This window comes from Danio rerio, chromosome 1, assembly GCF_052040795.2.
Source record: "Danio rerio strain M-AB ecotype USA chromosome 1, GRCz13ab, whole genome shotgun sequence".
In the NCBI taxonomy this organism is placed as follows: domain Eukaryota; kingdom Metazoa; phylum Chordata; class Actinopteri; order Cypriniformes; family Danionidae; genus Danio; species Danio rerio.
The window spans coordinates 10,743,708-10,768,531 of NC_141021.1; the positions used below are offsets into that span (position 1 = coordinate 10,743,708).

Here is a 24,824-nt window from a genome sequence, read left to right on the forward strand (position 1 = left end):
AGAAGAAGAAGAAGAAAAAAAAAAGTCATTTCAATTGATTTTAAATATGTATTCACAGCAAAGTGAATGACAGTACACAGCATAAATGTTTGCAATTAAGTGCTGGGTGCTGGATAAAAAATATAGAGACCTTTAAATTATAAACAGCTTGTTACACACCAAATATAACAAAAAGAGAGCGAATAAAGGAACATTTAAATCAAAAAAAGTAAACACCACAAGCAGACAACTCAATTTTGAAAAAACAAGTCACATGAAAAAATATTTACATGATTTAAAAGCTATGGGCTGTGGTTAAATGCATACGGAGCAACATCTCACTCTTAAATCTTACATTTCTTAGATGAGAAAAAAAAGATTCTCATTACTCAAGTCTGTTGAGAATTTAAGATGGCAAACAATGAAGTTGGTCGCAGTCTGCCCCCTGCAGCTCACACAGGAGAAGTGCAGCATAAAACACAATTAAAACGATGCCTTTTAAAAGCGCTAAAATATGATTGTTTCTATTTACAAAAACATTTATAATAAAAAGTCAATTCTCTGTATTAGAATATATTTGAGATCAGACCTCAACCTGTCCATTTTCAGCATTGATCCAATGTGAATCAGTAAGACTCTCTCTCGACACTGTCCAACTCCCTAATGGAACACTGACTGAGAGACATTATTCAGAAGATTCAAGTGCAAAAGCGTTTGCTAACAAATGACAAAAATCACACCCATAAAGACAACAGACAGAGGTCTGAACAACAAAACAAGTGCAAACGTATGTGAAATGAAGAGTGTGAAAATGAGTAATGATGGCATTTCACAAAAACACCATGTTTTGAAGAGCGTGTGACTGCAGTTTATATTTTGAGATCTGACCTCAAACTGTGGCAGAAACATTGTTCTGGAAGACACACAAAAACAAAAACTACAAGACGATCAATCTTCTGAAGACCTCCGTTTTCTCATGCTAAACCATCGAGTTACTGGAGACATCTTCTTGACCTTTTCCTTCTTCATATCTGCAAATGGTAAAACATAATACAAACTTAAAGAGACAGTTCACTCAAAAATAAGCATTTACTCTCATGTAGTTCCAAACATTTACAATCTTTTTTTCCTTCTCGAGCACAAATGAAGATAATTTAAAGAATGCTGGAAACCATAATAAGAAAAAACCACTATGGAAGAGAATGGCTATGGGTCTTGAACATTCTTTAAAATATCTTCATTTAGGTTTTACATTAAAAAACTCAGCCTTCTAGCATTTTATGTAAAACCTAAATGAAGATAATTTGAAGAATGCCAGAAACTATTGTAAGAAAAAACAACACAAAGAAAATGGCTACCAGTCTCCAACATTCTTCAAAATATCTTCATTTTGCACCCTGTATTAAAACAAACTCTTAGCTTTCTAGCATTTGGTTAACAGATCTTGTGTTATATTCCTCCTCCTAGAATAAGTAAAGTACTTCATCCAGCGTAAATTTTTAAACACTGATAAACTTGTAATACATTTTTTGACCTCAGTTTCTGATTAAGCTTACACGAGACATTTGTTCTTGTCTTGTGCTGTATGACTTGGTTGTGACCCTTTCCCTAAATATTTTCCTCAGTTATGCATTTTATTTTTATTTTTTTCACATTTATTTATTTTACTATTTCCCCCCTTCCTTCTGATCAATTAATCTGGTTATTTAAATAAGTTTCACTGATTATTCTGTTCATCTCCAACTGTGTTTTTTAAAGATTTTTCAGTTTCATCTCATCCTCTCAGGGAGTTCACATATGCGGGATGGTTACCTAATGTTGGTTCAGTTCTAGTCTGAACTTGTGCATAAAAAACAAAACGTAGACAAAGTTTCTTCATCGTATTGCTCTTTTTATATTTTACTCATATATTTTACTATAATGATGAAGATTTTTTTTTATTTAACGCCATGTCAGCAACTAAAATGTCAACATTAATAAATAGCAAGAACATTAATAAACATACAATTACATACATGGTGGCTCAGTGTTTAGCACGGTCACCTCACAGCAAGAAGGTCGCTGGTTTGAGCCTCAGCAGGGTCAGTTGGCGTTTCAGTTTGAATTTGTATGTTCTCCCCGTGTTGGTGTGGGTTTCCTCTGGGTGCTCCGGTTTCCCCACAGTCCAAAGACATGCACTATGGGACATGAATTAACTAAATTTGCCGTAGTGTGCATGTGTGAATGAGTTTGTATGGACGTTTCCTAGTACTGGTTTTCAGCTGGAAGGGCATCCGCTGTGTAAAATATATGCTCTGCAAGTTGGCGGTACATTCTGCCTGATTAATAAAGGGACTAAGCTGAAGGAAAATTAATAAATGAATGTATTATCTGGTTATTTTTATTACACTTCTTTGATCATATACTTTAATATATAGTTTTACTGTTATATAGTTTCATCTCTAACAGTGATTTTTAAAGATTTCTCTTTCCTCTCAAGGGGTTCACATATGCGGGATGGTTATCTAATGCTGGTTTAGTTCTAGTTTGAACTTGTGGATAAAAAAAAGAAACAAAATGCAGACAATGTCATTGTATTGCTCTTTTTCGTATATTTTACCCATGTAATGATGATATTTTATTTTTATTTAACGCCATGTCAGCAACTAAGGCTATTTTCATGGCAAGAACATTAATAAACAGCAAAAACATTAATAAATATACAATGAAAAAAAAAACTAAAACAAATGAAAACATTAATTAAATAAGATTTTTAGAGTAATACATGACCAAAATTCTACATTTCCCAGTGACACTTTGGTAAAAATGCCCTTAAGAGAGGTCATTTCATAAAAAAGCCTTCTGTAGTCATTAAAAGCAGGACAATCCAGTTGAATGTGTTTTACTGTAAGAGGAATTGTGCAGTACAAATATATACATTCATTCTCTTTTCAGCTTAGTCCCTTTATTAATCTAGGGGTCGCCACAGCGGAATGAACCGCCAATTTTAGAGCATACGTTTTTACGCAGCGGATGCTCTTCCAGCTGCATCACTGGGAAACATCCATATACTCTCATTCACATACACTATGGACAATTTAGCTCACACAATTCACCTGTACCCCATCTTTGGACTTGAGGGAAACCGGAGCACCTGGAGGAAACCCACGCAAACACGGGGAGAACATGCAAACTCCACACAGTACAAATATATAAAAGCATATATAAAAGAAACTCAAATAAGTTTGGCACCACTGAGGTGTAAGTAAATGATGACAGACTGATCATGTTTTGGCTGAACTATCCCTTTAACAGCTTTACGACCAAGAGGTCATTTACTAATGGTGACCACAGTTTCATTTAAACATCAGCAACAGCTTCCAGAGCTTTCCGGCAGCATTTATTGTCATGAATTGCAAATGGTTATGACTTTTGCTCCCACATTCATGCATTGGTTTAATTTGGTTAGTAAATTATACATTTTATTAGAACTCATTTTAGCTAAGGCTACAATTCTGAGGTTTCCATTAGTGATCATTAAAACAAAATGGCATTGCATTACTTTTCCTGCTTGGATTATACAAACATGCAAAAAGCTCAATTATTCCCAAGATTCACAGCACTCCGAGTTGCACCTGTGTCAGTTATTCCTGAAATAACTAGTTTTAGGAGGATCTGTGATTAAACTGATGATGCAAACATTTATACCGTGCAATTTACTCCATGAGTTTATTGGAAAACTTCAGCATATCAGATAGTGTGTGTGGTCAGATTTACAATTATACACTCAATCTATCTATTTATGTTATTATGTTGAGTACAAACAGACACTAAAGCAGACCAATAATGATCCTCCGTGCCATCGCTGAACAAATGGTGACAATAAACAACTGTCTCGGTGTTGCCAGCTTATTATTTGCAAACAGGAAAGGATGTTCATTTCGAATCATCCAACAGAATGGACAATAATAAATGGAGTTGGCTGCAAATTTCAGCCTCTTTAAAATCTGAGCCAGCTGGTGCTCAGTAATCAGGTCCTAACAAGGGAAGCGTAATCTGTTATAGAATAAGAAACGGTCATATTTTTGAGATCTCTTTCAGAAGGAATGGTGGGGACAATAATTGTTAAATTCTTATAATAATATGTATTGCAAATTATTATTATTATTTTCAATTATTTAAAAGGCTTATAAAGGTGAAAAATAAAAGGATTTTTTATTCTCAGGTTCTAAATGTAACAAACATACTTACCAAAACTCTGCATCATCTTATTCAGCTGCTCATCCTCCTCTTCCTCCCTATGGATGCAAGTCACAAATGTCATGTGTTGTAATGTCATTTTAGGTATACAACAGTGGTCTGGTTGACCATAAAATAATAGTATACTGACGAAAGCGTAAATGAATACAAATAAATAAAAATCTAGACTTTATGGTTGAAAGCATCTAGTTATATTGTGAAGATCACTGCATAAATTACGAATAAATTAAACCAATCAATGAATTAGATTTTACTTATATATTGTAAAAATGTTACACATATAATAATAGTCATAACCCTTCTGCTGATACAACATTGTTGCATATATTTAAAAGCACAGTCTGGTTAAACAAACAAACAAAAAAAATAAATAAATACCAAAAATTATTATAAAAAAAAAACTCAAGTTAAATGAATATTGTAATATACATAAAACTTTTTTAAATAATAAAAAATAAAGTAAATAAAACTAAATAAAAAGTAAAAATAAATAAAATGTAATTAAAAAAATGCTTAAATAAATAAAAAATTAAATAAAATAACAATATTATATATCTTCCACTAACCCCAGCCAAGATATATACTCTTATCCAATATAATTCCAATCAGATTCAACTATATCAAACCACAATCTTATCTTAAATCACACAGTACCTTTAAACAGGAAGAAAAACAAAACTCTTTAATATTGCAATATCAAACAGAACCATGATGCTCACCTCAGTCTGTCTTCATCCAGACCCTCCACTATAGCATTACGGTCATTAACAATCTCCACCAGTTTAGCCATCAGCTCTTCCTCTCGTTTACGATCCCATAAAGTCTTTAGATGATCTACAGATTAAACATCAGTAAATGCTTGAACAGACATATTTAATAGGTCTGCTTTAGTTTATTACAAAAGATCCTTAGCATTAGTAAGCCCAAATACAGATGCTACTGGCACTTGGTTTAACCCTAAATCGGCCCACATTGATGATATATCATCAGTTTGTTAGGAAAAGTTTTCTAAAGCATCAAGTAATAGAACTTGACCCCTGCTGGATATATGCGGAAATTGCAACCTCTTTTTTTTTTAACAATAATTTTTTTTTCTCTAATATCAGATGGCAGCTTTATTTCTAAATATAAACCAATATCCAGAAAGCTTTTATATTCAACTGAGGTTCACCTTTTTAGTGATTTTTAAATATATATATTTTTAATTTTGAATACACCAAATTATGGTGTAGTTCCGTGTTAAAAAAGTACAAAATATCTACACAAATACTTCAGAAATCCAAAGTTAAGAAGTGACTGTAAAAATGTATTTATAGTTTATCAAATAAATCTAATATTTCTTTATGTAAATGGTCTGTAAATGTTTCGGGTCAGGATGTGATTTTTCGCCCTAGGCTGCTCAAGAGTTCTAGAAATCATTTGATCTTTTAATATATATATATATATATATATATATATATATATATATATATATATATATATATATATATATATATATATATATATATATATATATAGCTCCACCCAGAAAGAAAACTGCCAATCGTTTGCCTATTTATAATTTTTTTTTAGAAGAAGCTCAGAAACAGAAAAAAAAATGCAAACCGCATTTATTTTTTTGTTGCTTAATGCAAACAAAAAAAAGATAGACTTGTTCAGTGTGATGCTAACCTGGTTTCTCCATAAGTCTCCGGAGTTCGGCATCAACACTGGGCTGCTCTTCCTCAAGATCCTGCGTCCTGGCACTATCATAGCCCAATCACAGAAAAAAAACAACACAAAGAAGAAGTCTTGAATACTGAGGAGTCAACATTAACGCAGCAATGCAGAGAGATTATGCACTCTTACATATAAACAAGCTCAGACTCCCGTCTCATGTAGACCTGCTTGTTTCTGATGAGGGTAAACCAGTCCACCATTAAGTCATTCATTAATGCGTCCTCTTCTCCATCTGAAAATACCAATAATAAAACAATGAAATGCAATATTGGCTTATACTTTCATTATCTTTTCACTTTTTTCCCACTTCAAATAAAAAGGAGTTGAGAATCTACATTTCTAATATTTGTCCCCATCTGCTGGAGATCCAAAGGACCACATCAGGTCTCTGGAGGACAGTTTTAATAAGCATGTTTGAAGGACGTGTGGGTAATTTAATGAAATAGTGCTGTAGTAAAACTGAAATAGCAATTACAATTTAAAAAACCTTTTTATTTAAAAAAAAGTTAGGTCAAAGGAGGAATTATTAAGCATTAAAACAAGACAACATTCATAAATGCCATTCCTAGTTTCTAAGTTTCTAGACCAAAAGAAAAATAAATAGTGTGTCATGCATATTTAGAACAACAGTGACATTAAAATAATCTGTGAAAAAAAAAGTGCAGCCTTTAAAATAATAATAGTCATTTTAAATCTTTATTACTTTGCCACTATCCTTCAAACCACAGGGCAAGACTATTTAAGGCAATTAAACATCTCATCACTTATTCCTGAAAGCATTTTACCAAGTACAGGTCAGAATAATTATAATTATTAAAGATAAATATATCTGTTACACTGATTAGCCTTTTGGATGCTTTTTAGGCATAGGCCTAAAGCATATAATACAGACTTAAAGTATAAAAGTCCTATCTATTGAAATTCGCATAAAACAAAGGAGCCAAAGGCATTTATATTTGTATGTGTGCGTGTTGACATTAGGACATAAATGCCATGCGTATGAGACAGGAATTACAAGGTGAAGGTGACTTATGAGGACACTGGCAAGGTCCCATTTTCAAAAATCATACACTTTGACTAAGCTTTTATTTTTATTTATTTTTTTTTAAGTAAAAATGCAGTTTCCTGTTAAGAGTTGGGTTTAGAATAGATTTAGATTAGAGTGATAGAAAATAAAGTGTGTACAGTATGGAAAAAAGGAAACGTATAGAATGTCAATACAATTCACAAAAACAAGTGTGCATACAGACCCTCATCACATTGTCGGAGTTGTTTTTCCAGCTCTACTCCTTTTTTCTCCAACTCGTTCATATTCATCTCAATCTCCTTCAGCTCTTTCTGAATGTCTTCTTTAGGAATGTAACCCGGCTAAAACAAACACACAATAAATGAACGTTTGCTTCAAATGAGATGGATCTTCAATGGTTTATTTTTTTCTTTCAATGCTGTTTTAGTAAGAGGGATTGAAAAGCCTGCTCAGTCTTTACTATTTTGATTCTAATAGTCTATTCAAAGATAACTGTGCCCCAAAGGTCCTTTTTAAAACAGTCTAAATAGGCCCCTTGACGAAGTAATCCCTCAGCGCTCACACACTTTGGTGCAGACAGAAATGCACAAGTGCAGATCACACATGTAATGATTGTTTTGACACACACCTTGTGTGATTTGTGCGTCTCTGTCCCAGAGGGACTAACTGGAAATACGCTGCTGGAGTCTGGAAGAAAGAAAAACACATGGATAAATAGAAGACAGAGAAACTATATAAAATATATACAGCTGAAGTCAGAATTATTAGCCCCTGTTTTTTTTTTCTCCAATTACTGTTTAACAGAAATTATCAACAGATTACTAAACATAATAGTTTTAATAACTCTTTTCTAATAACTGATTTATTTTATCTTTGCCATGATGACAGTAAATAATATTTGACTAGATATTTTTCAAGACACTTCTGTACAGCTTAAAGTCATATTGAAAGGCCTATCTATCTAGTTAGAGTTGTAATTATTTGGGTGCTTTTTTATCTTATGTAGTATTTTTCATTTAGTTTAAAGCTTAATTCTCAGATTATTATTATGTTCTGATTTTAGAAACGTTCATTGCACTTTTTTTAATGCTTAAAATTAATTGCTTAATTATCGTTAATCTTTTTGTTAACAAATGTTTTTCTTTATTTTTATATTTATATATTATATTCATATTCAATAGAACAACAACGAACATCATTTCATCTAGGTTTTTAATGGTTTATTTCTTATATTTATTCTTATAAAACATGGCATTTATATATATTTGTGAATTGTGTGCACTGGTAATTATTGTGAAAAGTGCTATACAAATACATTTGAACTGCATTTAATATGTTTCTATGCAACTATAGATTTTTTTCCTTGGAAATTAGTTTTGATGTTGATCTTTATTCAATTGATCTTTATTTTGGTCCCCGTGAGGAAACTGTATTATAAATCATACTAATGATACATAATAAATAGCATTTCTAACAGATATTTTTTTACCTCCGCATGTTGACTGGTAAATAAATAAAAATATTATATATATATATATATATATATATATATATATATATATATATATATATATATATATATATATATATATATATATATATATATATATATATATATATATATATAGGGCTTGACAATACTTTTTTGATCACCAGCCACTGTGGCTAGTAGTTTTCCAAAATTATTAGCCACTCGCCATTTTCACTAGCCACACTTTTCTTGTTGGGAAAATATATTTTGCTTAAATTGGACTTTGACATGCTAAATTGCTTGATTTAGATATTGTGTTGTGTCCACATGCCTTGTCATTAATTTAACTTCTTGTGTGTATTGTGTATTAGCTTGCTCAGTGTGCATGAGCAAATGGCTTGTTATAATGCAATCACCTTTTATTTCACGACTTTTCAGGGCTCAAAATTAAGAATTTACCAAATTTATCTCTGACCACACCAAATAAGTATTTCTTAGCCACAATTTGTTAATGTGTAAAAACAAGGAAGATATGGCTGTATAGGTGCACTTTTTAATTCAACAAAACTTTTCTTTAAAAAAAAACATTACATTTAAAGAAATAATTATTCGCAAGTATCTAAAATATGCACAGTAATCTGTCCTGGCTAAAAGTCCCAGATCACCAGTTAACTACACATAAACGGAATAATCTCCCATTAAAGCAATGTTATTGTAAAAAATGATAATTAAACCATATTAAAAAACAATAACTGTACGCAAAAGTTGCTTTGCGCAAGTAAACGGGAGCACGCGCACGCTTTTTAACAGTTGCGCGCATCGCATCAGCTGTTAGCTCGAGTGATCATGCTCTCATTCTGTATTCACCATTCTTGTGCTTGCGCGAACAGTTATTTTTGTCAGTCATCCTACTTCACAATTCTAATATCACATTTGCACGAACAAAGCGTCATGCTTATTGTCGAACCCTGCTTTTAAGAAAACTACAATTTAAAAATGATTTTCAACCAGCCAAAGTAGCTAGTGGAGATGTCTGGCTAACCTGCCAGAGCTGAAATCTACTCGCATTTGGCGAGTGTTAATGTAAAGCCTTGTATATGAATATGATTATTAGAAAAATAAAGTATTTGTCCCTATATTAATGAAAAATAAATTAATATATAAATATAATGAAATCTATAAATGAATATACACAAATGAAATTCTTAAACAACTTCACAGCCTCTCATTCTCCTACGACCTTACCATTAGGTTTTGACCCATTTTTCAGTGGGGTAGTTAAGGGTGTTTTGGAGGAGCTGATGCTAATAGAGATGGTTGTTGTAGATGAAGCAGGAACAGATGTCTTTGGAGAAGAAACTGCTTCTGTCCTCCTGGCGGGTAAGCCCTTGCTTTCTAGATTACTGACAGGTCTAATAAAGAAAAACAAATAAACAAAAATTACCCTTTACTGCAGTTTCATGAACCACGTTAAAGGTTTAGCATCGCTTCTCTCACCTCTGATGGGTTAAAGTTTGTGAAGGTGGGCAAGAAAGTTAAACAGGAATTTACAGTAGAAAGATCTTGATGGAAGCAGCACATGAGTGAATAGAGCATGATTTATTTCAGATTCGACCCACCGCTGCTCTTATAGGACGCAGCGGCTTGACACGCAAATCATGACAGCCAATCCCAGCAGAGCTTGAAGAAGTGGGAGGAACAGAGCGTCTGGAGAATCAAGCGGTTAATCAATGAAGAGCAGGATGATTTGGTTAGGGAAATATGTCTGAAGATGTTATTAAAATAATTTTGCTGAGAGGACATGACAGAATATGGTTCTTGTATAATTTCAAAAAATAAAAATAGTAAAAACAAGACAGTATTAGTAAATACCAGAAGCTGGAGATGCAGCAAAACATGCACAACTTACTTTGAAACAGGCTTGAGCATTGATCTCCAGTCAGATGGAACCGTATCGTTTTCTGAAATTAGATCAAATGATTTATATCATCATTTTTAGAAACCCTTATCAGACACATCTTCATAAGAAAAAAAGCTACAGTAAGTAAACCAACTTTATAAATAACATAATTGTTTGTCTTATAAAAACAATCTTAACAATTAAATCAGATTTTAGACCTTTTTTCAGAAATTAATACTTTTTCTTAAAAATAATCCATTTAATAAGTTAAACTGAGATTTAAGACATTTAAATGATAAAATATTCTATTACAAAACAATAAAAAAATATAATAATTTTTATATAAATTGAATACTACTACTACTACTACTACTGATAACAGTATAATTGAAAATGTTTTAAAATAATAGTATAAAATATATTATGATTAGCAGTAGTAATTGTAGTAATAGAAGTAATACCAGTAGTAAGTCGTAGTAATAGTAGTTGTAGTAATAGCAGTAGTAGTAATGGAAGTAATAGCAGTAGTCATAGTTGTAGTAGTAACAGTAGTAGTAATAGCAGTAGTAGTCGTAAAAACAGTAGTCATATTAATAGTGGTAATAGTAGTAATAGTAATAGAAGTAATAGCAGTAGCAATAGTCGTATAGAAGAAGTTAAAGTCATAGTAGTCGTAAAAACATTAGTCGTAGTAATAGCAGTAGTAAAAGTAGTAATAGCAGTGGTAAGTCGTAGTAGTAGTAGTAATATTAGTTTTCGTAATAGTTGTAATAGTAATATTAGTAATAGAAGTAAAAGCAGTAGTAATAGTCTTAGTAATAGTAGTCATGGTAATAATCGTAGTCATAGTAGTTGTAATAGTAGTTGTAGTAATAGCAGCAGTAAAAAATAGTAATAGCAGTGGTAACAGTCGTAGAAGTAGTAATTGTAGTCATAGTAATAGAAGTAATAGTAGTATTTGAAGTTAAAGTCGTAATAACATTAGTCATTGTAATAGTAATAGCAGTAGAATTAGTCGTAGTAGTAATTATAGCAGTAGTAATAGTCATTGTAGTAGTAATAGTAGTCGTAATAACAGTAGTCATAGTAATAGTGGTAATAGTAATAGTAGTAATAGAAGTAATAGCAGTAGTAATAGTCGTAGTAGTAGTAATAGTAGTTGTAGTAATAGTGGTAATAGTAGTAATAGCAATAGTCGTAGTAAAAGTCTTAATAACATCATAGTAATAGTAGTAACAGCAGTAGTAATAGTCATATAAGCAATAGTATTAGTAGTCATAACAGTAGTTGTAGTAATAGTAATAATAGAATAGCAGTAGTAATAGTCGTAGTAATAGTAGTCGTAGTAATAATAATAATAATATTAATAATAATGATAATAATAATAATGAATATAAATTATTTTTTGTTGGTCTTTGAACTGCATTCGAGTCCAAAAAATTGGTTGACACTGAGCTTTTAAGAACAACAATCATAATCATCTTTATTATTATTATTAATAATAATAATAATAATAATAAAAGCAGTCTTTAATTAAATTAAAATAAATAAAAAGTCTAATTAAAATAAGTTATATAAACATATCAAAACATTAAATGCGCAACATTAGTATATCCAATCAATCAAAACAAACCATCTCTGCCAATGAAAACAACCACTGTATATTAGACATCAGTGCATGTACAGTAAAAGCACAGGTAAGTCAGTGTTCCTCACCCTTGCTGTTAGATGACGGTGTGTTCACATTCCTGGATAAGCTCTTCTCTTTCATCCAGGATGGGACTGTAGTGGCAGGAGCAGTAGTTTCACCACTGGCTTCAAGCGCTTTGAGACGCACCCGACCAAAGGGGGCTTTAGCATTAGATTCCAGAGGGGGAACATTACTGTGAAAGGAGATTGTGTTCATGATGAATGTGTCTTGTGAGCCGACATGTCAGCAAACACCAAGTATTCAAACAAAACTCGACAGGTACATAAAGGCTATAATTCTGTTTCATTGTGACCCTTGTACACCTCCACCCTAAGAAAACAAGTGAAGACATAAATGATAATTACATAATGTGCTCAAAAACCAAAAGTATACTTCAGTTTAATGTGTACGCTACTGAATTCAACAATTTGAAAGCAGACAGTCTTTATAAAGTAGCACAAACACGCTCAATACATGCAGACTAGAAAGCATTACTTTAATCCAATTTCTGTTGGTTTTCCTCAAAATTATGAGTGATTAATGTTTATTTAAACTGAAGCTATGTTTTGCTTTTAAAGAGGGTCAAGAACTTCTGGGTAGACTACCGGATAGTATTCAAATATAGAAATTGAACAAATCAACTGTAAAATAACATGGCCATCGTTGTATAAATAATTGTATACAATAAAATAAAACAATATGACTACTGCTGATACACACATTGTTCAATATCAATGTTCGTATATAGGCATAGGATGATAACCGTTTTCAAGGTATACCACGGTTTAGAAAAGTCAAGCTTTTAATAATCGGCAAAATTTTCTGTAATACCGCCCCTAATGTATGTGAAAGATTTTTCTACAACATTTTTTTGTTATTTTTTGTAATTAATTTAAATAAATAAATTAAAATGTATTTAATACCGGCAGCTAGCTCTCTGCAACTCTCACATGGTCGCCCACTGAAGCTAAGCAGGGCTGCGCCCGGTCAGTACCTGGATGGGAGACCACTTGGGAAAGCTAGGTTGCTGCCGGAAGTGGTGTTAGTGAGGCCAGCAGGGGGCGCCCAACCTGCGGTCTGTGTGGGTCCTAATGCCCCAGTATAGTGACGGGGACTCTATACTGCTCAGTGAGCGCCGTCTTTCGGATGAGACGTTAAACCGAGGTCCCGACTCTCTGTGGTCGTTAAAAATCCCAGGATGTCCTTCGAAAAAGAGTAGGGGTTTAACCCCGGCATCCTGGCCAAATCTGCCCACTGGCCTCTGTCCATCATGGCCTCCTAACCCTCCCCATATCATGATTGGCATATCATCACTCTGTCTCCTCTCCACCAATCAGCTGGTGTGTGGTGTGCGGTCTGGCGCAAAATGGCTGCCGTCGCTTCATCCAGGTGGATGCTGCACACTGGTGGTGGATGAGGAGATCCCCCCCCATTGTGTAAAGTGCTTTGAGTGCCCAGAAAAGCGCTATATAAATGTAACAAATTATTATTATTATTATTATTAATAAATAATAAATAATTAATTAATTAATTAATTTAATTTATTGCCACATCTGCAACTTTCGGCTATTTCATGGTAAGATAAATATACATAAAAACATTTTATGATAACTTCATACTTCAGTAAAAAAAGATACACAAACAAAATTTATTTAAATGTAATATTTATACAAGTTTAAATATGATTTTCAATTCAATATTTGAGAAACAACTTAATCTAATTGTACTGAAACTTTCACATTCTAATAATATATATTTTACAGTGAGAGCAGCTTGAAAACGGAACTATAATAAATCTTATGCGTTACTACAATACATGCGAATCAAACTCAAATTTCTAGGCAAACTATATAGATCAAAAATTTATCAAAGCACATGTTTATTTTACCCAAATTATAAAATATATATATGTATATATATATATGAACAATATCACTACAGTAGCAGTGTGCTTTGGCTGTATAGCAGCACTGTTGGGAGGCGTGCATTGATATACAGCTATAGCACACGGCTACTCATGTATGTGTGTGTGTGTGTGTGTGTGTGTGTGTGTGTATGTGTATGTATATATCCTTCAGTAACAAAACAAACAAAAAAAAAATAATAAATAAATAAAAATATATATATATCGAAGCAGCTCACCTGCTGTTTGCTTTCAGCCCAGCTGGACTAGCAGATGAGCTGTTGCTATCTTTGTCCACTTTCACCATCTTCCCAATCACAGCCTTGGCTTTTTCCTTTTCCTTTTCATTCTCCTTCTCTTTTTCTGTGTCCTGTGATTTTGCCCAGTCTCCCACTCGGAGCAGAACTCTGCCTTTACCTGCTCCGGCAGGGACTCTGGGTGTTGTAGTTTCTGGTGCTGTAGTTTTAACACCTGCAGTACTCACTGATGTAGTTGAGGTGTATGATGAGGTGCTCTTACTGGCAGGCACAACACTGCTGGGGCTGCTGCTGCTGGACTCAAAGAATCTAGTAAAAAAAAAAACATTGCATTGCATGGTTTGTTTATTATACATGATGCATTGTTATTATTATTTGAATTCACAATATACTGTGCATGCTTTAAAACATCTTAGAGAGAGATATACTCCAATCTGACATATTTCAATATAAAACAATGCAGTTACAGTTTATGCAATTTAGTCATACATACATACATACATACATATACATATATACATATACATATATACATATACATATATACATATACATATATATATATATATATATATATATATATATATATATATATATATATATATATATATATATATATATATATATATATATATATATATATAGCGCAAATTTGTTTAATCTATAGCATTAGCAATATTCATTTGATTAATTAATTTTTATTAAATTTAGTAAGTTATAGTAAATTTAACCCAAGTTGTCATTTTTATTACATCTTTTAATTTACTCTAAAACAATGCTCAAGTAGATTTAGGTATAATAAAATTCTAAAATAGAGCATGAAATGCATACTTTTTATTCATAAATCAAATAAGTTTGTAATTGCCTATTATACATTTATTGGGATATACCAGTAAATTAAAATATTTGTTATATTATGCATGCCTACAAATTGTTCAACAGATCATATGTTCACCTGTGTTATATGCAGTCTTATTTTACTATTTTTACCACTATTATATAGTATTAATATTTAGGATTGAATTATTGAATTATATCGTATAAATATATTGCATTCTTTTTTTATTCTTATACTGATTTAAACATTTCAGCAGTTTTCCAATAAATGTTTTTTTACTTATTGTTTCAACAAGTTCTTATTTCAGCTAGTTTCAAATGAAACAATTTAAAAAAAAAATTTAAACTTAAGACTTAACTCCAATTATTAAATTTAATCACTTTAGTCAACAATAACAACACTGACACAACATAATGGAAACTGAACTAAGAAATATTCACCTCATTCTGGCCTCTTGGTTCTTCTGAACAGTGTTGCTCACAGGTTTAAGAGATTCAGTGGCAGATCTGGGGCCTGAGGGGGATTTCGCTGTTGTAGTGTCTGGTGTGGGTGTTGCTTTTGCCGTTGGCGTGAGCTGAACTGCTGGAGTAGGTGTGTCGGTGAACCCACGCATGGGAATGCGGTCACTTTTGTTGGCCAGCCAACCCAATTTAGATGTGTTCGTATTTAAACTAGCTTTACCAGTACTTCCACCTAACGCACTCTGGTCAGGCTTGTTTATAAAGGTGGATTGTGTTTTGGATGGTGCCGTGAAGCGTGTAGTTAGAGGCTTCTCTATGCTCGTGTGTGTCTTGCAGATGAAAGTGCCTGGTTCTTTTCCAGCCTTGTAGGTGCCAGAGAGGAGAATAGTGGAACACTCTTTGCATCTGTTAAACAGACAGGTAGAATTAGCTAAATAAGTTACAAATAAATTTATCATGCTCTTTTTACTACAGATTACAAAAAAAAAAAAAAAAAGTCTCAGTTGTTCACATTTTTAAATCTAATTTTTTAAACTGACAGGCAGATATTGCATAAATGTTTTCTACATTGCTCACATTAGATTATTATGATGACAATTGAGACATCACATGCATGATTCACTGATCATGTGATACTGATGGGTTCACATAAATGTGAACAAATGACAAAGGCTCAAAAATAGAGAAATGACTCACTTAAAGCAGTTCCTGTGATACAGTTTTCCATCTACTAGGTGGCGCTGGACGAGGTGAACATGTTGGTTGCACACACTACAGTTGCTGCTCGGAGTTGACGATTTATTGGCACGTTCAGTCAAAACCTCTCTCTGGAAAAGACAAAGATTAATTAAAGAAAAATTATGCACAATATTTAACATTAACAATATTCATAAATCATCTCAAAATACAGCAAAACAAGAGCAGTGTTAAATCTCTTATGTTTTCTACTAATTAAACACAGTTGAAGAAATAAAATAAATTAAACTGCACGAAGATCCTATGGGCTTGCTGTTAAGTTGAACAGTTTGATTTATACATAATATATAATAATCTAGCTCCTGTTTATACAACCAACCTTCTGTCTTGCTACAATCAAACCCGCTCTTTAAAATCTCAAAAATCAGGGCTTCTGGTAGTACCTAGAATAGCAAAGTCTACTAAAGGAGGTCGAGCCTTCTCATTTATGGCACCAAAACTCTGGAAAAGCATTCCTGATAATGTGAGGCTCAGACACATTCTCGCAGTTCAAAACTAGATTAAAGACCTACCCGTTTAGTAAAGCATACACTCAATGCATCACATAGCAGTATGATGCATAAATGTGCTCAACGCATCTTGTTTATACACACTATGAACAGCAGCTATGCTAATTATTGTCTTTATTCTCTATTTACACCTGGGGACACTCATCCCGAGGCCCCCAGAGATTATGCAACGCCATTGATGCAATCCAAGACCTTTGAAGAGATGATCCCAAGGTTTCCATAATCCCGGACCAGGCCATATCCTGAGCATGAGTGGAGAGCATGAGACTGATTCCTGTGAGACTCCAGGGGCAGACAAGTCTTCGCTGATGTCCAGCCTTCTCCAGCCTCCGGCACCTAGACTGCAGCTCTGCACAAGACGTTTGGCCATAGCAGAGATGGTCGAGCCCAACTGAGCCTGTTTTTATATTCTTCACTTTTGCCAATTGGTGAAGTTTTTTCCTCACCGCTGTCGCCACTGGCTTGCACGGTTCGGGATCTGTAGAGCTGCGCATCGATGGATTTGCTCTTCAGTGTTTAGACTCTCAGCAGTAAATAATAAACCAATAAAACATTCTCACACATGAATTTTTAGCATTTTGAAAAAAAAAATTGCTTTAGAAATGTGTTTCAACAACCAGATGCATTTACAACTGTTCAGTTGCACCTTGAATAAGTCACAAAAAAACTTCCTAGCTTATGTTAACAGATTACAGTCTGAATGCATTTCAGAGTGAAGGGATTCTTGTTATTTTTTTTATGATCCACTAGTTGTCTGATTACAGAAAACACATGCAGTGGCTGACTGTAAATATGCGAGATCACAGGTGTTATATATTGTACCTTATTTTCATTCGCCGGTTTGGGTGTTTTATTCTCCGTGGCTGGCTTAGGTGAGGGAAGAACTTTAGCAATGACAGGTGGGTTCTTCTTCCCAGATGGCGCTTCATTAGACTCTTCAGCTGGTCTTTTAATCCCTCCCATTCCTCCAACTACACAACAAAAAAAGGTGAAATGTTTTTAGCAACATTAAAAACGTTTATCCTTATTATTGTGCTGTTAGTGACAGCAAATGGAATAGAATTAACATGCTTATCAATTATAATACTTTTAATTATATTGTTTAATCATAGTTCAATTTTGTGAACAGACTTCATCTCAGGATTATATTTAGGTCACATATTTGCTACATTAAGCAGCCAGTTCACCTATTAGCATTAAATCCTGTTCTAAGAAATGACAACCACATTCTACAACTGAATTCATCCAAGAAAAATGCAGGCAGAGACAACCACATGTACTGAGCAGAGTGTATTAAACTGAACTTAACTAGTTTTTAATGGCGTATTTAAAGGATGGTTCACCAAAAAAAAAAAAAAAAAAAAACACAAATTCTGTTATTTACTTGCCCTTGACTCACCCAAAGAGGTTAAACACAAAAGATGACATTTTGAAGAATGTTGGAATTTGAAACCTGCAACCAAAGTCTTCTATAGTAGGAAAAACAGTACTATGTAAATCAATGATAACAGGTTTCATTCATTCATTCATTCATTCATTCATTCATTAATGAACATTGTATAAAATATCTTCTTTTGTGTTCAACAGAACATAAAAACTCAATCTGGTTTGGAACAAGTCAGTGGTGAGTAAATTACAGAATTTTCATTTTTGGGTGAACTATCACTTTAATTGCACATTACAGACATATCACGGTGCAAGATATCACAGAGAAAGAAACCTGATCATTGACTCACCCGTGATCCCAGATCTTGAAAGAAAAAAACAAGTCCATAATCTAAAAATAAAACCTAATGCTTTATACTGAAAAAAAAAATGACTTCAATATTGTGGCACTTACAGTCTCACTTTAATAATTGAATTGCTTCATGGGCCAATTCTAAACTGCAATCCTACTCATGCTTAAAATGAGCACACACAGCAAGCAAGAGCGCACTCCACACTGCAGCTTTTCAACACAAACATGCATATGTTGACATCTTTAGTCACCACAATATTACCAATATCAAACATATAGGAAACCAAACAAGGGAGAAGCCAGAAAGTTGCTATGATTCCCATCAATGGGTCAATCATACTTTCAGGAACCAGTCACATTCCCTTTTAAACATTTAAAAAGATAATATATTCACTCCTGCTGCACTTAAAAGTGGTTGTCACTTCTAAAACATTTCAGTCTATAAGCAGCCTTAGTTTTATGATCTGGAATTGTGTACGTCTTAAAATGACTCCTGTTAATTGGCTAAATAACAGCTATATGCAGTAGTAACAGCATTGAAATGTGTGCCTTACTGGGAGAGCGCCCGTGGAAATAATTGTAGTACTGGGACACATAAGTCAGAATACTAAGGCGATCTGGCACTTTTAAAGCCACCATGTCTTCAGCATCCAGGAGGGCAGGTATTCCCAACTCCTTCTCTGCCACTTCGAAAGCCTGGTTTAAAAAAAGAAAGCAAAAAAAAAAGCACTCAGCAATAACAGGGTTTACGTGTGTGTGTGTGTGTGTGTGTACACGATTTTCTGTGAGGCAGAACAATCACAGGATTTCCTATTGACAATTTTACATATTAATATACCTCCATTATGAAGTTCCAGATCCGCAAAAACACATGCTCTAAAAAGGGAAGGGGAAGCACTTGAGAAATACAAAATCCTGATAAATATTTAACCTGTAAAATAACTGTCTACTTCCTTGACCATTTCCACTTAAGGGCATTTCACGAATGTTACACATAACATATTGATTTACATTAGCTACTGAAACCAATTCTTTTCACTTTGTATTTTGTAGGCCTGCATTAGTTTAAGGATAGTTTATAACTAGGGTGTGAATTATACATTGAACATCAGGGGCGTCAAATCTTTTGGTAATGTTAGTTTGTGTAATACTTGCTCCATTGAATCAAATGGATGCATTTATTTAAATTACATCTAATTTATTCATAAAATGTATTTAAGTTTTCAGTGTTTTGTGGGATAGGCTATTTAGTGTATTCTGACCTGGGGTGCATTTCCCAAACAACAACATAACTCGTGGCTAAACTATCGTAGCACGATGCATCGTTTGGGAAAGAACAATGTAGTGATGATTGTTTCCCAAAAACGTAGTTTCACTGTCGCAAATCCATCATTTGAACCACTTTAGTTAATATAACTTTAGTTTAATAACGTAAAATGTACATAATGATGCTCTAAATGGGGTGGAGTAACTACTTCTTAACAGAAAACCCCCATAACCGTTTGTGCAAATTATATTGTTTTAGATGTACATGCATTTTAAAAAAAAATCCAATATTAGTTTTGGTAAAAACATGCACTTACTTTTCATATTATTGAAATATATGTAAACGAAACATATAGGACCTATATAGGCTTCATTTACAAATATCATTGAGAATATTCCATATAAAATCACTTAGCTAACACACATTCTAATTTCATATATAAATCGTTAATGGTTGTAGGCCTAATTCACAGTAGGCTATTTATTGGGAAATGAAAAAAATCCTACTACTACTACTAATAATAATAATTATTATTTTAAGTAGGAAATGAATAAATGAATAGAGCATATGTAACTGATAACTGGGAATAGAACACCACCAGGAACTTTGCTTTACCTCCAGCTCTAGATGTGTATTTGCAGGTGTTTGCGATGCATTTTGTGAATAATCGTTAAAGAGACAGATCTGGGGAAATACCAAATCAAAAAACTGTTTGTAACGAAAGAGGTTGCAACCTTAGTTGGCTAACGATGGTTTTTAGAAACGCACCCCTGATTAGCTATTTCAGCTTATTTGAGGACAAACTATACAAACATCTAATCTGATGTTACTTTTAAACAATAAGTAGAAACAAACATTTATTTTATGAGAGAACTTGGTTTTCTCTATGTTTTGTGAACTCTTATGGTGTGTATCGGTGCTCTAAATCTGCAGGTTTCAGATAGTTGAATGACTTTTTTTCTCAGACTGATTGGTGCGATTATGCATTCACAATGGTATGAACCATTATAGGGGTGGTCAAATGTATGTCTATTAACATTATTATTTAAAATACAGATCACAGTGAACTTTTTTCTCAGTTTCAAAGGGTTGACCCCCCTATACATTGTGTTTTGACATCCTTCAGGGTATCAATCCTTAACTAGGAGGATCAATCCTCTCCAAACCACCTGTAATTCACACCCTGTTTATAATGTTGCAATGATAAAAAGTTGGGCAAAAGTTTGTCATTTGTGGTGTGATTTTTCCATCCAGAGGCATTGAGTGGTAGAGCTACAATTCCTCTATGGCATCTTGCACACACAAAAATGTGAACATGGCCTAGATTACTTTGGAAGAAAAAAAGCAGCTTCGATCAAAAAATAAACAAGAGCAGACATGACCGAGGAGTGAAAGAACTGAGATAAAATCTAGATGGAGACGAATAAAGGGGAAGTTATTCTCAGTGAGGTTTCGTTCAAAAACTCACACAACAGGTAAATGAGATCCAAAAAGAAAAACTGGGAATCATTGAGGATCACTACTGACTTTTCCAGGGAAAATTCACAGTTAGGAAATAACTATTGCAAGCTGTTGCTTTTTGAACATTGACCTCTTAGCCAGTGCCAAGTTCTTTATAATCCAACACTGAATCTCTAGCCTGTAAATAAACCATGATATACCTTATCTTGACACTTTCACTTTCTGTCTCTCTCCCACACGTCTGCAAAGACAGCGCCATTATTATATCCTCACAAAGAAATTCATTAGCATTTCTTTTGCATTGTGCTTTTGTATTCTCTCTTTCACAACAAAGCCCTTATTGGACAGCATTCCTTTTCCGTGGAAACAGGAAAGATAACTGTGCCAATAATGATTTATAATGACCTAAAACAGCTCAACATGCGATTCAGTTGTTACAAAAACAGTAAATGCATGCTCAGTGCCTCTTCTTGTGGTTTGTGCAGTCACATTTTAGCCCTGGTCAACCACACATGGGTCAAATAGCTCTGCGAGAGGTCTAGGAAACTTACGAACTATTAAAATGACGGGGTTGTGATTTTGGAATGAATGCATTTCCCAGAAAACCTAAAGTGGGTTCAGTTGTGGATCTGCTCTGCATTCTAAAAAGAACCATTTAATCCTTTTGAGGTAAAAAAGAAGATTTTTACATTTCTTAATGAACTATTTTCTGCTTAAATCTTATAAATTAAAAGGACTCGAATATTCTAATAAAATAAGCCTATATTCAATGTTTATCAGCCCATATGATTAACTCGTTGAGACTGTAATATAGTCAAGAGACACAAAAAATATGATTTACAAATTTACTGTTTTACATCTAAATGGACAAATGACAAGTAAAACGTCAGTGTCTATAAAAACGTGATCAAACAGAGGAGAGAACTGAAAAAGTGAATGGTATCTTACCCGTTGATTGTTTTCATAAATATTTTCCTTGCTCAAAGAGTCAAAGTCTCTGTAAGAGAGCAAAAAAATGAGAGGTGCATGACTAACAGGGACTTCCCCATAATGACAAATATTAACAACATAAATCTGACACTAATACAAACACACTTGCAACATTCCATATCTACAAAGTGAAACAAGCTTTTCTGTAACACACAAACACTACAAAAGTTCATTCAAAGTTCTTAAAAAAAAAGTCCCAACATTTTCATTGTAACTTTTGATTTGAAATGTCACATTTTCTTCTTGTTCTAATGTACAGTTGTTGTCAAACTATATTCGGGTGATATTTTCGAAGCTGTGATATTCTGAACCTTTAATCATTCCATTTCAAGTTGTACAAGTTCCAGTGCACTCTTCAGTTTTAACTTTCACTTATCTAAAATAACAAGATAAGATTGTTATCTAAAATAACAAGTTTTAAAAGTTCTCATGCCATCCAAAGTTCTAATTTGTTCTAACTATGCCATTCAGTGTAACTTTTTGTTCACTTTGGAATCCTAATGTTCTTATTTTTGTCATAAACTTACTTCTAACGCAACATTTAGTTCTAAAAGTTCTATGCTCTGATTATAACATTGTGATATTTATTAACTCAAGTCATTAGCATATTAAACGATAATCACATCATCTTAAGGTCAACATGTTCCAGTGCTCTCTTCATAAATTTTTCACAACTTAAATCTAAAATGAGTTTTAAAAGTTTTCATGTAATCCAACGTCCTAAATTCTCCAACTACTCCATTGTAACTTTAGTTTGGAAATTTAAAATGTTGTTTTTTGTCACAAATTCTATAGCAACACTAGTTTTAGTCTTCATTTTGTGATATTTTTAATCCAAGTTATTTAGTAGCCTATTAACCCTTCAATAATCTCATCATCTCAAGGTCAAAAAGTACCAATGCTCTCTTCAGTTTTAATTTTCATAACTTAAGTTTAAAATAAGTTTTCATGTCATCCAATGTTCTAAAAGTTCCATCTACACCATTGTAACTTTAGTTTGGAATTCTAAAGTTTTTACTTTTTTGTTGCATATTCTGTTACAACATTAGTTTTAGTCATATATCTGATATATTTTTAACCCAAGTTATTAAGTAGCCATTAAAAATATAATAATCTTATCATCTCTAGGCCAACTAGTATTAATGCTATCTTCTGTATAAATGATTACAACTTAAGTTTAAAATATGTCTTCATGTCATCCAACATTCTAAAAGATCCATCTTCATTTTGCTCTAGCTTGGAATTCTAAATATTCTTACTCAAATTCTAATGCAACATTAATCCTAAAAGTTTTATGTTTTAGTCATAATTTGTGATTTTTTTTACCCAAGACATTGAGTAGCCTATTAAACATTCAATAATCTCATCATCTCAAGGTCAATAATTACCAAATCTCTACTCAGTTTTAATTTTCACTACTTAAGCTTAAAATAAGTTGTCACCCAAACTAAAGTTGGAACGTTGGAATTCTTAATGTTCTTCCTCTTTTGGTCACAAATTCTATATTCTAAATGCAACATTAGTTCTAAAAGGTTTATGTTTTAGTCATAATGTCATGAAAATGTTACTTAGGTAGCCAATTAAACGTTTAATTTTCTCATCATTCTCAAGGTCAAGTACCAGTGCTCTTCTCAAGTTTTAAACGTTAGTTTAAAAGGTCTAACGCTTTTTTTAAACACAGATTTTTCTTTAACCTAAATACAAAAACTTTTATGTTTTCATGTTACAAAAAGCAATAAAACTTTTACTGCATAACAAGATACAACGTCCTCGTCAAAAGTGTAGTTTGTTTTGAGCCAGTTCAGCGCTCCTGAGGAGAGGTATAAACTATAATCAAACTATTCGTTTGAATGTGAAACATTTAATTTCACGTCAAGCGTCCAGAAGCGGTGTGTTTTCTGAATACGATGCAACGCCAAACCGCGCGTTGTTTTACGGGGGAGCTGCTGCTAATACTTACATCAAGTCCGGTCTGTGTTTGTGAATTAGAGCGCAGAAAGCCAAACCGTCCCGGAAAGATGTGGTCATGTTGGTTATCGACACGTCCCGGTATCCTTCACACTGGATCTTGCACCACTGTTGAAGCGCTTTCACAGCAGCCATGGTGCAAATGCGACTCAACCACGGACGACTACTGACTGGGAAGCTGAAATATCCTCTTTCCGAAGTGGTGAAGACGGTCAGGAACGCTGAATGCTGAAGGATTTTTGCTTAATCTCTCACACACACAAACACTCACCACTAATTTCACCGTCAGCTGCAGTTAAGAAATCCCTGAAACTCCTGAGAAGAAGCGTTATGACGTCTTGTTCATGGGTGGAGTTTAAGGTGAGGGATTTTTAAACACTTCCCTCACTCAAGGCATATGATGATAGCAGATGGTGATATCATGCTACTTTCAAACCAGTCACGTGCTTTTTTTCTCATTCTCCTATTTCTGAAAAAGGGAGTTGGATGATGTCTAAATATTAGCTTCTGATCTACATTAATCATTCTTTAACATAAAAGCTCTGAAAACATCTGGTACTATTGAACAGTTTTTAAGTAAATGGAATGTTGTTGTTCCTTCAATATATTCCCTAAATATTCTGTTAGTCATGGTTTATTGATTTATACTTA

The 24,824-nt window shown here is 33.3% G+C and overlaps 1 protein-coding gene across 5 annotated transcripts; it reads right to left on the reverse strand.

Moving 5' to 3' along the window:
- Positions 1–25: 25 nt before the first annotated feature.
- micall2b (mical-like 2b) lies at positions 26–24,527 on the reverse strand. Of its 5 annotated transcripts, none has more exons than NR_132439.2 (19): positions 24,445–24,478; positions 24,166–24,363; positions 22,164–22,212; positions 19,042–19,183; positions 17,572–17,720; positions 16,181–16,311; positions 15,464–15,889; positions 14,168–14,494; positions 12,052–12,218; positions 10,345–10,396; positions 9,933–10,142; positions 9,681–9,847; positions 7,593–7,651; positions 7,188–7,305; positions 6,067–6,169; positions 5,890–5,963; positions 4,938–5,052; positions 4,210–4,256; positions 26–1,010 (listed from the first exon to the last, which is right to left on the reverse strand). NR_132439.2 is itself a non-coding variant. In XM_087235742.1 (19 exons), exons 2-19 carry the CDS (start codon positions 24,306–24,308, stop codon positions 928–930), a joined length of 2,442 nt encoding a protein of 813 aa, XP_087091868.1. In that variant the 5' UTR covers positions 24,309–24,363; positions 24,445–24,519; the 3' UTR covers positions 35–927. The 5 variants fall into 5 exon arrangements, 3 of the variants coding, with proteins under 3 accessions (XP_087091868.1, XP_087091870.1, NP_001299826.1); XM_087235742.1 differs by having other exon boundaries at positions 35–1,010; positions 9,681–9,849; positions 10,055–10,142; positions 24,445–24,519; XR_015475774.1 differs by having other exon boundaries at positions 35–1,010; positions 24,166–24,519.
- Positions 24,528–24,824: the final 297 nt, after the last annotated feature.